The sequence below is a fragment of the Sycon ciliatum genome, chromosome 9, assembly GCF_964019385.1.
Source record: "Sycon ciliatum chromosome 9, ocSycCili1.1, whole genome shotgun sequence".
Taxonomy (NCBI): Eukaryota; Metazoa; Porifera; class Calcarea; order Leucosolenida; family Sycettidae; genus Sycon; species Sycon ciliatum.
In genome coordinates this window covers 405,363-422,417 of record NC_088651.1, presented here as the reverse complement: position 1 = coordinate 422,417, position 17,055 = coordinate 405,363, and the positions used below count along the sequence as shown (strand labels likewise).

The 17,055-nt window shown below is 46.6% G+C and overlaps 1 protein-coding gene across 1 annotated transcript in view; it reads right to left on the bottom strand.

Moving 5' to 3' along the window:
- Positions 1–14,723: 14,723 nt before the first annotated feature.
- Positions 14,724–17,055, bottom strand: part of LOC135824734 (uncharacterized) — an 8,426-nt gene continuing 6,094 nt past the window's right edge. The window contains exon 6 of the mRNA XM_065337442.1: positions 14,724–16,131. Within this exon, the coding sequence (XP_065193514.1) occupies positions 15,325–16,131 (807 nt within the window). The 3' untranslated portion in view covers positions 14,724–15,324. The remainder of the gene's footprint in view (positions 16,132–17,055) is intronic.

The window sequence follows — 17,055 nt, the reverse complement described above, 5'->3', positions numbered from 1 at the left end:
GCATACCGTATGGATGAGGTCATGGCATTGTACTGTACAATTATTATGGTGTTGCTTGCCTGGTGGTCAAGGGACACGTGACATAGCTGACAGGGATTTTAGGTTACTGTACCACCCGTACATACAATACCTTTAGAGCTGGTGCAGGTCCTGCGCACGAAATCCCCTTTCTTACGCACGAGTATGGTATGCGGCGTGGTGGGATAGTCCCGGCCAGGGAGTAGTACAATACCAGTTGTACTACTCCCTGGTCCCGGCCGGCTGAAGTGACACAGGACGCTCGAAACTGACAAAATTGACAATTATACATGTGCATGTGTAGTATCCCTGCCCGACCAATACGGAAGCAGTACGGAACTAATACGGAGCTTTGCCTGATGTATATTAATTTTAGTGTATCTCCGTATGTAAGCGTACGGCGTCTGCTGCATATAAGCGGCTGCGCATTTCTGTTTTGATGAAGAGATTACATAAGATTAGATTAGATTGGATAGCAATGAAAGCTAACTCGAAGAATAAGGATTCAGCCTCTAGGTGAGCACCGGAGAGAAAGTTATTTATTTTGCCGCTTCTTCTTTCACGAACGATTATATCTCAGGTGTGTACCTGAAAGTAGAATAAAAGTAATTATTGTTGATTTCACCGCGCCTACCACTCGGCTACCTATTACATTGGTGGCAGCGGTGTAGTTTTAAATAAAACAACGTGATTCGACTCCAGACCCCCATGGCTCAACCCGCTGCAGCTCCCTGCGACGAATCAAGATGAGGATCATGTTTCTTGCCGTCCTGGGCTTGGCCCTACTTATTAGCTTGCAGCACAGTCAGGGTGCTAGCGTGGATCACCCTTCCCTCCGCATGGCATCCACTGGAGACTCCGATGGCGATTCCAAGCGACCCGCTACCTATGTTAACTACTGGTGGTGATAGCGAAGCTGATGAGGACGACAACAGGCAGGCTGGTACCCAAGACAAGGAGGGTATTTCCCAAGACCAGCAGCGTTTGATTTTCGCCGGCACGCAGTCGGAAGCAGGAGCGCACTCTTCACTGGGTACTTCGCCTCCGTGGTGGGAAGCAGATTTTTCGTCAACACTCTTCCTGGCTAGACCATCACTCTTTACGTCGCGCAAAGCGATGTTCTCGACAATGTGAAGACCATGATTCAAGACGAGGAGGGAGGTTATTTGTCTGACGCCGAGCTAGCCGCTCTGAGTGACCGGCTCACCCAAGATGAGGATAAAACCTAGCTTGCCCTCCGCCGTAGCTCCAGCCGCCGCCGTGGTTACTAACGCTGATTCCAGGTATGGCATTTTCTTTCCTGTCTTCCTTCAGTCTCCCTGTTCTCTTCAGTCTTCCTTTATGCGAGTGTGTGAATCCAGTTTAGTTTGGTAGGCGTCTGATCATGGTGAGCCACGGCTTACCCAGCTAACGTGGGACAATGTGTGTGACAACGCCCCTTATAGATATAGTGTATTCAGTTCGGTTTTTGAACCGCGATGTTCCTGGCGGGTTGTGCCAGCGTAGTGCAGCAAGAGTGCTGTGGTTTCAGGTCCTATTTGGAGGACAGTTCTTTCCCTTTTGACCCCGTGAGATCGTGTGAACCTGGTGTGCTTTTACTTCTATTTTATGATTTGTTATCAGTTCATTTCTTCTGTCTACTCTAAACGTTATCATTTCCGATATAATTTGCCATCTTCCGGTTGACGCTGTGTTCGTAACTCTTCACTAATTTTTTGAAAATCACGAGGGCGTGATTATCTGTAGGAAGGGAGGGTGTAGTATCCCTGCCCGACCAATACGGAAGCAGTACGGAACTAATACGGAGCTTTGCCTGATGTATATTTAGTGTATCTCCGTATGTAAGCGTACGGCGTCTGCTGCATATAAGCGGCTGCGCATTTCTGTTTTGATGAAGAGATTACATAAGATTAGATTAGATTGGATAGCAATGAAAGCTAACTCGAAGAATAAGGATTCAGCCTCTAGGTGAGCACCGGAGAGAAAGTTATTTATTTTGCCGCTTCTTCTTTCACGAACGATTATATCTCAGGTGTGTACCTGAAAGTAGAATAAAAGTAATTATTGTTGATTTCACCGCGCCTACCACTCGGCTACCTATTACACATGTGCACGTAAGTCATTTGTTTAGGAGTAAAGTATGCACTGTGACTGCAAGGTCTAAACGAACATAGAGTGGAACAAAAATACATCTCAACTCAGAGTTTCATGGTTGAAAGCTATCATCAATAGAGAGGTTTTGCATTCCGAATTTCGGAATGATTTTCGACTGTGCTTTTCCGAAAAAAGCGCGCTCCGAAAAACGGTATTTTCAGTGTTTTGCATTCCGAAAATCTGATTCGACTTCGTTTCCAAGGGTTGCCATGCAAAACAAAATGGAGAGCGTCGAAGGGGTTGAGCAGGATCAAATCCATGTGCGCAGGTCAAACTGAATTTGGGTGCGGTTCGAAGACGAGGACGGACTGATGGTGGACCAAGTGATCCAACAGCTGAAGACGAGGTTGGCGAACTACTGTCTTGTACTGTTAGTAGGCTCCAGGGCAAAGGAAGATAGAGTGTGATGAAGTGTGAGAAGATTAGTCAACATGGCGAGATCAGCGAGAGCAGCAAAACCAGCAAAAATCAAAACTACATACGTGGAAATTTTTTCAAATAATCGAGAGCAGCAGAAAGCAAAAATACAAACATGAAAAATACACTTTTTTGTATTCAAATATGCACTCCCAAACATGAAAGAGCCGAAAATCTATTTTCGGAAAACCATGCACTTTCGCCACCACACTTCCGAAAGTTCGACTACTTTTTCGACTCCTGCCCCCACATTCCGAAAATAATTCCGAAATTCGGAATGCAAAACCTCTCTAGTATCTATTCTGCTCCACTGGATCATCGTTTGTACTGAAGCTCAGCACGTCGTGTATAGAGCACTCTGACCAGTAGTCAAGGTTCTTTTGTGCACTTCAAAGTCTATTCTGTCCATTAATCATGCTCAGGCACAGTGACTAGTGGATGCTCAGGCACAGTGAGTAGTGGATGCTCAGGCACAGTGAGTAGTGGATGCTCAGGCACAGTGAGTAGTGGATGCTCAGGCACAGTGAGTAGTGGATGCTCAGGCACAGTGACTAGTGGATGCTCAGGCACAGTGAGTAGTGGATGCTCAGGCACAGTGAGTAGTGGATGCTCAGGCACAGTGAGTAGTGGATGCTCAGGCACAGTGACTAGTGGATGCTCAGGCACAGTGAGTAGTGGATGCTCAGGCACAGTGAGTAGTGGATGCTCAGGCACAGTGAGTAGTGGATGCTCAGGCACAGTGAGTAGTGGATGCTCAGGCACAAAGAGTAGTGGATGCTCAGGCACAGTGAGTAGTGGATGCTCAGGCACAGTGAGTAGTGGATGCTCAGGCACAGTGAGTAGTGGATGCTCAGGCACAGTGAGTAGTGGATGCTCAGGCACAGTGAGTAGTGGATGCTCAGGCACAGTGAGTAGTGGATGCTCAGGCACAGTGAGTAGTGGATGCAGACGCAGACCTGGTTTCTACATATTCCAAAATGTGTTTCTCCTCAATCCTGATGATGGCTCCTGGCCAAATATGTGATTGCGATAGATATTGTAAATTGCAGCGAAGAGACGACTTGATTTGAGAATGGTGTGTGTAGGGTTTTTCATATTCCAAAAGACACCCAATGCATGTACAGCAGGGAGGTGATAGAAATAACCCAAGTAAAGGAAGAGGAGCTAAAAACTAAGACAGCATCTAAAACTCCGTGACCCATATACATCGTTCATACACTGTAAATGTGGAAAAGATGCAAGTGAGAGGAGATCTAAGTGAGAGGAGATCTAAGTGAGAGGAGATCTAAGAAGCGTGATGTGTGGTGCGACAAAAGTAGTTAACAGACAACGAATGGACCTACATGTACATGTACATGTAACTAACGGGTTGTTGCCGACCTACGGAACAGCCTAAGTGTGCATCCAATCTGCTTTTGTTGTCTTAACGGTTAGATTTCTTGGTGTAACCTAGTAATAGAGGGTTTGCTCCCCACACTGGAGCTCGCGCTATTCCGCCAACTTTACTTTATTTAAGCCTAGAAATACCTGAATACTACCTCTGAGAAATTTGAGTCGTCCATTATTGCTTGTCATTTGTCGGAGCATCGTGAAATGTCGCGCGGTGTAATTAGATGATTGTTTGATTCTATTTTGTCACGTGCACGCAGTGCGAAAGTTATTGAATGTTTTAGAAGCTGTGTATATTCACACCAAGAAACCTAAATTATGTCAAGTAGATTAGATCCACACTTTTAATTAAAAAAAGCTGTTAGGGAGGTCGTCAACAACTCGTTAGTTATGTCCATTCATATTTTGTTGTCTGCTTTTTTGTCGCACCACACTTCATGCTTCTTTGATCTACTCACACTTGTGACTTGTAGGCATAGGCGGGTAATGCTAGTTATTTGCTGCGATAATGCTCAAGGAAATGCTCATAATAATTATGAGGATATAATGCCACTTATAATGCTCACACTACTCCATAATGCCAGTTTGAAAGTTGGAAAAGTCGATTTAAGAAGGCCGTCTTGGATCAAGGCCAAAGCGTAGAAAAAAAAGACTTGAACAGCAGTGAGCATGTTGTCTGAAACAATCCACTGAGAAGGTTGATTTGCAACGTCAAGTCTCCGGACGAAGCCGGACGGGTTCAGATGCACGATGTTCGGAACTGGACCTAGCCAGCTTCATGCATGACACCGTTGTCGACCGGCAATTATGCTTGTAATGCCAATTTTGCATGCGAAATGGTGTTATAATGCCAGCATTATGCCACCTGGAAAAAGGGACTATAATGCCTGCCATAATGCTAGCATTGCCCGCCCATGCCTACACACCTTCACCTTTTCCCCATGTCTTTCTACATGTATGTCTATGGGTCAGGCATTGTCATTGTCAGTAGATTATTACAAGGGGGTTATAGGGAGGTTTAGTTCCCACGTAACGGAAACACATACGTGGGTGATCCACGTAAAGTGAATGAAGGGCACCCACGTTACAATGTTGTGTTTAGTCACACGGAACAAACAAAAGCATAAAGCGAAAGGCCCAAACCTCGTCAAAGACGAAGCTATCCCGGCCTAAGAAGCTCATCCAATTTTTTGATTTCGTGCTTCGGAAACTTCTTCAGCTGAGCACCCTCACAGGTCGCACAATGCGCTCCATTCTGATTTTCACCCATGTTCTGGCGGAAGTTCCGAACGTGGGTGAGCCTCCATACACGGTATGTCGTGAATCAGCAAACGTTTGTACGTGGGTCACTGTGTATCACGTGGTACACACACGTAAAGTACCCAAGGATTACGTGGGACTAAACCTCCCTGTAGTACAGTGTTCACACCATGACTTATACAATCATGTAGCACATCCCCAGCACGTGACAGATTGCTGCATGCTGGTGTGTGGTCATACCATAGCACATACATGATACATGTAGTACACCCACAGCACCCTGACATGACTCACAGTTCTTGCTACAATCCGCACTCAGTCCGCGCACAAATACCCGCATAATTTTTTTTGTTTGATAGACAAGGAAAAACGTAAAATGTTTGGCACCTATGAACTCAGGGGATGGCCCACGCCTGGTAAAAAGAAAAAGAAAAAAAGAAATCATAACAAAGAAAACTAACTAATACTAAGCGAATAAGTACCCACCATTTTCATGTTGTATGGTGATTACACGTTGTCGCGCATGAAACACTTTGAATTATAACTACAGAGCCTTTCTGTCTACTGGTTGCCTCTACATCACAGCATTAATCATTATGTCACACCTAGCACCAAGAGTATTCTAAGCATACTCTTGCTAGCACTGCCTCCAGCTCACACCCGACAGGTGTAAAGTATGAGGTGTGTATATTGACGCCACCGCTCTCCTCAACTCGCTACTAAAGGCCTAAACAGCGAGGAGTCCTGTTCATTCTCCAGTTTCCGTGCATTGGGTACTATCCAGTAAGCAAATCGCTGCGTGGGTTTGCTCAGCATAATAATTATTTTACCGTCATGTGCACAATGACTGTAGTGTAGTGTAGATGTCTGCACACGTACACGTATAAGCAAAGTTAGCAATGGTACGTGTAACCTGGCTGTCTAGAGATGCTGGTCATGCGGAAGATGACGTTTGCTGCTGATAGTGGTGTTGATATTGATGATATTGACACTGTCGCGATGTGGATGCTGATGCTGATGCCGATGCTGATGCCGATGATGAAGCTGATGTTGACTGCTCTTATGGAGTAGAATTCATTGATCAGCCGAACACTACTGGAACAGGTGCTCACTTCACGTCTTAAAACCCAGTAAAGTCAACCGTATTGCATAGCGTTGCTGTTCTGATAGGTGTATGTGAGTCACGGCAACTTCCTAAGTTTACGTTATTAATTTATGCGTATTTGGGTCGTGCCTTGGCGGACACTTTTCTTTTTCTCTTTTTTTAAATGATCACAGCTCACAGGCAAAGATTTAAAAAAATTGTATATGGGAGTATAGTGATGGTGAGTCTTTTTGCCCTCAGCCGATCTGAGGTGTCGGTATCATGGTGACATAAACGTACGAAAACAATACTTCGAAGTAAGAAAAAGAAAGTGACCGGAACACGATATGAAATGTAGGTGAAAAGACAGTACATTAGAAGGATTTTTCGACATCACTAATAAAAGAATGTTCATCCTGCACCTTTTTGTATCTTATTATTTTACTTGGGCATTTCCAACAGACCCTAAGGTCTTCTTATGGTCTTCGGTGCCCAAAGGATATACGCCAAGAGTGAATAGCAACTAAATTTACCGACTGTCAGTTGACAAACCCCTTTTATTTACATTAGAAGGAGGAGAAAAATAAGACAGACAGTGTTAGGAGGAGAAGGAGAGAAAAGAAGAACAGACATTATTGGGAGGAGTATGTGGAGCGGAATTTGAAAGTCGTTGGGGGAGGAAGTTGTGATGCTGATGCTCAGAGATGGTCATGTGCTCACGACCAGTCGTTGGCCTCTGCCACTACTCGAAACATTGGCAGATTTTGCTCGAAAAGCATTCTGACAAACCCATTCAAGGCGTATTACGGGAAATTCCTCGAAATCTGCTCCACTTTTCTTTATCCATTCACAAAACATTCCTAAAACATGTCATCATCGCTGATCATACTGCGCTTTTCTGCCAGCATTTTCTACCAAAGGCAAATGTATACAATGTCCAATGTACACAATAGCGAGAGTTCCCCGATTGCCTAGAGTGCTCAACACCACAAGGATGGAGCAATACCACAAAGGCAGAAGAGAACAGAGACAACTGGCTAGGTCATTGTTGTAACGCTGCGTTTCATGCACATAACAAAGCTAAGGCAATCCTCAGACAACACAATATACATGTATATGTATGTGCGTGTGCGTGCATGTGTATCACTGGCCAGAAACAGCCACTTCATAGCTGTATGGTGTAGACCAGGCTGAATAGTGGCGGTTAATTCTTCATCCTTGCAAGATGTTGAATGCTGCAATCCCAGCACAAGTTGCTATGGCTTCTGCTGTAGCATCGCTATCATCGCCTCTGGCGATGGGCGTCAAATGGTCAAATCGTGTCTCTGTGCCGCGTGTATATGCGTTTCACTGTATGTAGGTGTGTACGTGTGGGAGTTGTGCATGTATGTTGATGTACATACACGTATACATGTACATGTACATACACGTATACTTTTTTTTTTTACGGGGTAACGGCCTCTTTTACGGGCAAAATAAAGTCATGTAGACGTGAAAAAAATTGACATACCATGAAAGTTAAAATAGAATTTTATTCAAGTACAATACATTGGGAAACTCCAAGAAATTCCACGTAAAACAGACGGAATTCAGTTTTCAATGGCCGATGCCTACCCCAGCACCATCCTGCGTCGACAGGCCTGTCAGGCGCCTTCTAGACCCGCGTAGCCGGAGGTCGACTGCATGGATCACTGCAAATTGGCTGCGAACTCGCACCCAAGCCATGATGATAGAAAATGGCTTGTCCCACTTGAGGGCGAGGCGACCAGCAAGTCGCTTCTGATAGCTGGCGTATTCGCGATGTAGCACCCCATCCGTGGAACAAACCAGTGGTGTGAACGACCCACGGAGGTTCTCGGAGGCCTGACGATACTTCTTTTTCTTCGTGTTAGCAGCGCGGTTGGAAGTAGCTTCCCAGGATGAATGGGAGTAACTGGGTGCGTTGGCATCAATGATGCGATTATCAAAAAACACCACCCTGTTATCCTCCCACACACCCCGGGCAAGCCAATCTGCCCGAAGAGCAGGCTGCCCCGTCCGATCACCCTCCGGCACCATGATCGGCTCGACTACATCACCACCGAATGCCATATCAGCTAGCTTTGCATCGCTATCACGCAGATCATTGTGGCCTCGCTTGATAAGTCCACCTTTCGGGCAGTCAAGGCCATGCTGGAGAGAGAAAGGCTTCCCGCAACCATCACATTGCGCTGGCAGGGCAAGCGGCTGCCGACCATAGCGGATGGCAAGTTGATCGCGGAATTCTGTACTCGACAGATCATACCCCTCGCGCTTCAGGGGCAACACCGTAAGCCATCCGGAGGCATTTCCCCGTACGATGCGGGAGAGGGTGCGCTCCTCAAGCTGTGGCAAGTCACTGAGAATTGATTGGCTGATTTCAGCGGAAATCTCATCTCGTTCCCTGCTGATTTGGCTTGTGATGCGGCGACAGTGAGCGCTGTGATCATTTACGTTTACGGGGTTACCAGATTGGATTGAGTTGCGCATGTACATGTACATACACGTATACATGTACATGTACATACACGTATACATGTACATGTACATCAAGTACATGTATTAGCTTGTTCCTCTGTGCACGAACAATTATTATGTCTAAAATATGCATGCATATGTGGTTTAGGGATTCTCCAAAGGTAAATGGACATGCTTATCAGGGGATTTTTGGACGGGCGGATGGGATGAAAGAGAAGTGAAAAGGGATCAAGGAAAGACTTCGCAGAAACAATGCTCAAGAAAAAACTATAGGTATATTGAGAAATGTTCAACAGTTGATGTGACAATAACTTTTACATTCCTTTCTTGATGTGGTGTTTAGTCGTTCTGTCGATGCTGCACTGGGCTGGGGCATGTGCAATGAGAAAGGGTATTCGACGAAATGTTATCACCTGCGTGTACTAGTAGATCTACATGGCATGCACGTACCCTTCTGAACTGGACTTTTCGTATTGTCATGGTGTCTGATCGCATGCATCTACATGTACGTTTACGTGTACATTTGTGCTGAGCCATTGCTAGATTTCGGGTACTAGTAACGCGTGTGTTTGCCTTTAATGTTGACCTGACCTGTGCAGATGGATGTTCTGCTTTATCCAGATTCCTGAGTGAATGATGCTGCAGTGATCAACTTGCCCTGGTTGGTTGCCCGGGCGTCAGGTGTACAGTTCTCATTTCCGCCCTTGAAATCGCCAGATTCAACCAGAGACGCTGTTATAATAGTATTGTGGGTATCTGCATGCATCATCTTTCTTCTTTCCATTAGCAAGAAAGAACCCAGCAAAGAGCATTCAAATTTTATTTTGGATTTTCTTCTCCCGTGAGAATTATCCTGCTTCTTTCTCCTTCCTCTAGCAAAAACAACAGGAGTTCAGCCATCAGCAAGCCAAGAAGAAGCCACTTGCTGAACTGTGATTGGTTGAGGGTGGTTTACCAATCGCTTCAGGTGTGAAGTTCACAGCCAGGGGAACCTATAAAAGTATTGTGGGTATCTGCATGCATCATCTTTCTTCTTTCCATTAGCAAGAAAGAACCCAGCAAAGAGCATTCAAATTCTATTTTGGATTTTCTTCTCCCGTGAGAATTATCCTGCTTCTTTCTCCTTCCTCTAGCAAAAACAACAGGAGTTCAGCCATCAGCAAGCCAAGAAGAAGCCACTTGCTGAACTGTGATTGGTTGAGGGCGGTTTACCAATCGCTTCAGGTGTGAAGTTCACAGCCAGGGGAACCTATAAAAGTAATCATTCCAGGAGGGGATGGTGGTCGGGGTTTGGGATGGCTAGAATTTTTAATTTTTGCTTTTGCTTCTAAAGGTTCATAGATTAATGGCTTTCAATGATTGAGGCTGGTTAGAATTTTGAATTTTTGATTTTGCTTTCTCCAAAAGATTTCTCAGAGTAATGGCTGTCAATGAGTGAGGCACACCAACAATAATATCCGTACTCATTGACAGCCTCTGTGCACCTTTGGAGAAAGCGGCCTCACTCATTGACAGGCATTAATCTGTGAACCTTTGGAGAAAGAAAGAGCACACAATTCTCCGCATGCATTCTTATCGCCGGCTTGCTTCTTGCTGGCTTGCTTTCAGATTTTCTTCTCCAGAAACATTCCAGCTTGTTTCTCCGTTCTCGTGTAGAAACAACAAGAGTCAGATATCAGGAAAATAAGAAGAAAATTACTTTCTGAACTCTGATCGGCCGCTGATATCTATAGCTTCCAATGATAACATCTAATTAATTATTCACTTACTGTATGGCTAAATTGGATTTGAGTAGGAAGGAGGCTGTAATCTTCTGTACTCAACATCTTTGCTCCCGAATCCATAATTGTTGCATCTCTCATCATTAAAAAATCATTTGTCTGTTGACGGGTGGGAGGGGGAGGGGGCTGGAGGTTGAATTTTTAATTTTTGCTTTTGCTTCTAAAGGTTCATAGATTAATGGCTTTCAATGATTGAGGCTGGTTAGAATTTTGAATTTTTGATTTTGCTTTCTCCAAAAGATTTCTCAGAGTAATGGCTGTCAATGAGTGAGGCACACCAACAATAATATCCGTACTCATTGACAGCCTCTGTGCACCTTTGGAGAAAGCGGCCTCACTCATTGACAGGCATTAATCTGTGAACCTTTGGAGAAAGAAAGAGCACACAATTCTCCGCATGCATTCTTATCGCCGGCTTGCTTCTTGCTGGCTTGCTTTCAGATTTTCTTCTCCAGAAACATTCCAGCTTGTTTCTCCGTTCTCGTGTAGAAACAACAAGAGTCAGATATCAGGAAAATAAGAAGAAAATTACTTTCTGAACTCTGATCGGCCGCTGATATCTATAGCTTCCAATGATAACATCTAATTAATTATTCACTTACTGTATGGCTAAATTGGATTTGAGTAGGAAGGAGGCTGTAATCTTCTGTACTCAACATCTTTGCTCCCGAATCCATAATTGTTGCATCTCTCATCATTAAAAAATCATTTGTCTGTTGACGGGTGGGAGGGGGAGGGGGCTGGAGGTTGATGTTGGTGAAGGCAATTCACCGTGGTCCACCCAAGGATGCTCTTTGTATATTTATCAGATTCTTCAATGAAATTAATACCTGTTCCTAAACGTAAACTGGTTAGCAGGTGGGATAAAGGTGCCACTCATTTCATTGCCACGCAGCACATGCAGGGCTACCATGGGTGCTTGGACCTAGTCATATTATTTTGTGTTTTCTGGACTCGTCCAGGCGTACAGTTGTTTGAAAATATATAGTTGACCCATACATGCAGTTCTGCTTGTCATCACAGCTACAGTCCTATCAACTCTAATGATAGGCGCCTCTCCCCTTGTCACTGCAGTTCTCTAATCCCTTATTGGTGTCAATTGCCAAAGTGAGAATGAAGAATTATGACTTTGACTACGAGGAAATAGTCTAAGTGTACTGAAGAAGTATTTCTGGGCCAGAAACATACATGTGCATTGCCAAAGCTGCCAAGAACAGACAACCTGGAAATTCCTGATCACATGGGGGAGGGGTGACTAGAAGTATTACCCGATTGAACTATCACACTGGCTATGATTGTGAAAAGTCACCGGAACTTGAATTCAATGCACTCCTTTTAAACTCTGGAATTTTGCTGGTAAAATGCCTCCAGTCTCGGGAAGTGCACTATCACTGAAACCGGAATCAGATTTGGTGTTCACTGAATTCAAACAAGACAAAGAACGAACCTACACTCGATAGACGTAGGGCATAGAGCTTGGGCATAAGCCTTGGCGGACAATACTCAAACAATTACCGGATTATGCTCGAAAAGCAGTGAAATTGGCAGAACTATACAAGGACTATGGAGGGCACCCCTCGAATTCTGCTCCTCTCCTTTCCCCCTACACCGGCACATGTACTAAACATTAAAACAAGCATACATACCTGTGCATGAAAATTGCCCAATTCTGCGGGTTTCTGCCGGCATTATTCACCAAGGGTTAAAGAGTGAGGGGTTTGAGCGAAGACTCGGGTTGTTCTTTGACTCTGAGGGCGAGTGGTCAGACTCGCAGTCACAGCTCAGGGCTCAGGCAGGTTTGAAAAAACCTAGTTAGTTGGAAGTAAGTCCGGCGAGTTCTTCTGCTTCTCGTCACGGCCTGCACAGCGAGATAGACACTGGCCGTTGCTGTACATGTACTGCACTGCGACTCGGACCTCCAGGAGCAGGCCCCTCGAAGAGCAACGCAAGTAACACGTTAGTTACGGAGACAACAATGTCCGCCTGTGGACCGAGATGCAGCTGCACAGGAAAAAGCAGATAAGAAATATGCAGGAATAGGGCACCCTGTAAGAAGACCTTAGGGTCTGTTGGGAATGCCCAAGTAAAAATTAATAATAAAATACAATACAATACAGGAGTTTAGAACATCGTACAACTTGTACAACCAGAATCCGTCCTCTTCAATTTCTACAATACATGTATCTGCACTATTATAGTACGTGAAGCGCAGTGGTGTCTTATCTAGAGCCAATGCAGTATCGAGCATATCGTCCACTCACCGCAACAGGACGGAGGACCTGCATGGGGACCACTCAGAAAGAAGAAGACGCAAGAAGTCCGACGCCAACGATGCTGTCCTGACCTCCTGAAGCTGGAGACGGGTAAAAACTCCGCTAGGGAATTGCTTCTCGTTTTATTCGCTCCTCCAGCAACTACACGTGTATGAGGTGCTGTGATTTTGAACAAGTCACCCTCTCTCACCGGCACTCTTTCACACGCTGGTGTCGGTGGTGAGAAGTGCCCCTATCTCTTGCAAGGCTTGCAGTGCCTAGCGCCTTCACACTGCACTGCGCGCCTTCACTCTTGCGAAGCCTTGCCACCGCCCCCAGTCTGATGTGTAGTGACGTTAGCACAGTGACGTCAGTCATTCTGCACTGAATCTGCAGGCAGCCCTGAGACGGCTGAGTGCGCATCACCCCCCCCCCCCCCCCCCACACACACACACACACCACCATCACCACCACACACACACACCCCTCCTCCACCAAGCGACCTGCAGCTACAACATACAGTCATGTACGTGTAGAGTGCACATAGACCACCCTTTTCAGGTGATCTACGGATATTTCCCCTCGTTTGAGGGGATTATGGCTCATAATCCCCTCAAACGAGGGGATCTCATATCCACAGGAAATCCTGTGGATCCCCTCGGACGGTGGGTCGGACCCAGTCCTTCTACCAGCATAACCAAGAGAGCTAGCTCCCTTGGCTGCTGCTTGAATATGCAAGAATGGGCCTTCCAGATAAGGTCTAAAAGGGGAAGTGGCTATTTTTACATAATCATTGTACCTAAGTACGTGATTGTGCATAATAATATTATGATATTAGTGGGAATTCCTGGATTGCTTGAGCGACACATCAACACTACACTGCAAGGATGGAGCAATACCAGGAAGGTAGAACTATAGAAGAGAACGGTGACAACAGTTGCAGCACTGAGTTTAATGCGCCTAGCCAGGCTAGGACAATCCCCAGACAACTACATGATTGTAACAGCATAGTAGTGGAGAACAAAGGACGTGCAGATGCTATAACTATAGCTGTTGCGAAAGTAGAGACGGTCGCGACAGTATGGTTGGCAAGGAGTCCACCCCCACCACCACCACAATGCCATGTTAATATTATCAAGGAACTCATGAACTGCACAGTGCAGCAGCAGCACTGAATACACCTTCCAAATCTCACACAGACAGTCAGATCGCAGCCACTCACACAGCTAGCATGCCGCTAACATAGCTAGCAGGCCACTTGCGCCATCATAAAGTCATTGCAAGTGCAAGCAGTCCACTAACTATTCCTTGGTCTGGTGAAATTTGACAAAACGAATACGGCTACATGTGACAATATCCAACTTATCATTCTGAAGAAGACAACCGTCCGAGCGTGAATAACGTGTTATAATTATCAGTATCAATCAGCCTAGTCTAGCTCCTGTGGTGTACGCTCATCCATCGTTGCAACTTGCAACTCCATTTGTGGTAAGATTGCTATGTGTTTTACTTGTAAAGATGAATCACTCAATCTCCGGCAAATGCACAAACAGCGGACACGATCACAGGTCAACATTGCTGACGATGTCACTGCTGCTCATAGCATAGTGACGGGTGGAATTCAAGTACATGTACGCGTGTTATCTCAACATGTCCGTCAGCATCAGCATCGCACACCGGCAACGCCACAGTGCTCGTGCGGTGTCAGTGTCAGCTCAGGGTAGCAGTAGTGCGGGAATGCAAACACACAATCTCTCTGGCTCTGGAGTAACAGACGGGTGAAGTGCAGAGCTTTGCGCAGGTGTGCGTGAAATATTCAAGGTTACGATTCATAACAAGTACATGTAGATGTGAGTGTGTGTGTGTGGGGGGGGGGGGGGGCAGGGGGTGTCTCAACGGTCTACAGATTACGATAATTAGCAGATTTGCCTCAAAACTCTACAAAAGAACACCTGAAGAGAATAATTCTGGAATTTGGATCCATCGATAAAGGTGATCCAGCTGTTCTGCAAATACCATACAAACACTTGTAACCAAATCTATAAGTGTATTTACGCTTCTATCTAGAGTCTAGCTACGACTGCAGTCCTTGTGAGTCGTTGAGTGAGGTCCTGGGAGAAAGGGGCTGCTGTGGCTCGTTGCCCTAAGTAAGCAGAGCCACTGAAGTGCGCCCGTGCAATCCCATAGTCTAGGCCGGAGATGCACACCGCATGCACACAGGAAGAATAGTCTTCAGAGACTCGGTGCACATCCGCCGCTTGCACAGCGTAGCACGGCTTTATAGCCGCCGCACAGTCAGAACAGTCTGCCGAGCATCGGGCGAGAAAGCAAACTCTTTGTTAGATGACAGAGCCACCCACCCGGCACTCCGACCAGTGCAACATCATGGTGGTGCCACGCTATGATCAACCGTCGTCATAGCAACACCAAAGGCATCGCGGCTGTACACTGTTGCCATAGTTACCAATGCGTGCTATCGGCAACCGCACTCCACGGCCTCCAGGCCGGGAAAGGAGGAGATGACGACGGAGTCATCGTCGTCGCGGTACATCAGCTTCACCGGCGCCATCTTGGTCGGGACACAGCTGGCGGCCGGTACGTAGTCGGGGTCTCGCAGACTGAGCAACGTACGCAGAATTGCGTGAGGTGACGGGTTATAGTGATGCAGAGGCCACGGGCACATACCCACGCAGTAACCAAGGTTGAACCGTCGCGGCGCTATCACCCACCGATCCCACGCCAGCTGCTTCAGGTCGACGACGAGGCGCTCCAGATGGCAGGCGGTGCGGCTCTGCTGCTGCAGCGTCAGTAGGGGACGTTTCGGTGCGGCGGCGGCCCGCTTGCTGCGTTTCCTCTGCCTCGTTGCTGCTGCATTGCTGTGCTGGTCGCCGGGGACTGACGATGAGTTGCTGCTTTTCCCGTGCCCTGTTGCGCTGTGCGTGTGTGACTTGGCGCGTTTCTTACGCCGGCCAACCGTGATTTGTCCCCGCGACGGTAGGGGCAAGGTGTCCCCGAGGTCCTGCCCCACCTCCAGCCACTCCTTGCGCTGAGGCACGGCGTCCAGGTACGAGGGCTGTTCGCCGGCAAAGTCGGCTAGGGTCCTATTGCTGTGCGCCGTGCGTGGGTGTTGCGTGGGCACTGGCGGCAGGTCGTCGGTGGCGTTGGCACGCAGCAGAGGGCGATGCACCGACAGACTCTCGTTGGTGAGAGCGTTGGGCGGCCGGTACTCGTACTCCCACGTTTCCGTCGACTTGTTCAGCGTCGACCAGGCTGCCACCGTCTGTGTTGTCGGTTCAGCAGTACGTGCGCACGCATACACGCACACACACACACACACACACACATACACACACACACAGCAGAGAAACAAACAACGCACAACACTGCTGATACCGTGACAGAGAACATATGACACTAGTTCATAATGGCACGAGAATTTTATTTAGACTGGGAAATGAAATGAAATCTCCGAGGATCTAGGATAATATATATCTCAGCATTTTGGCACTAGCTCCGGATATGAACACGAGTTAGCGCCTCCTTCAAAACTCGTTAAACAGTGAAGTGCACATTCCAGCATAGAACGTAAAGAGTTGACAGAACCAAGGGGAAGACATGACAATACTCGTACAGCGGGGAGCCGGAGCAGCGTGCTGATGTAGAGAGTGGCTTCACATCTTTGTCATGTTACTGTTAGGTACGTCCTCCCGTACATTCCACAGCCTTTACTAGCTGGCCTGTAATGCTGTGTTGCACTCCGTACGCACTCACTGTTCATTCCATTGGCCTGGGTAGCTACTTGCGTGCCCCGCATATTTGCCATAGCTAAACAGGCGCTTTATCTTGCATTCTCTCTTGCTCGATCTCCCTCTTCAATAATGTAGTCGTGCGTCGTTTTTCTCCGGCTCTTCGTCTCCCATAATAAATGTCTTTACTCCTACCTATCCCAAGTTGTTCCATTGTGTCTGGGAGAACGACTCCTTTTAGTATCTCAACATAAATAAATTTGTGCAGAATGTGATCCTGGCATGTGGACAGTTGAACCAACATGGCCGACGTCATGTGACCCACAGATACAGGGTTTGTGTGGAGCTGGAACCAATATGGCTGTCCCGTATGGTCATGTGACAGGTACGCAAGAGAGAGATTGGAAGCTTTGTTACAACTCTGAGTTTCACGTATTACTACGATCATCAGGCAAGGA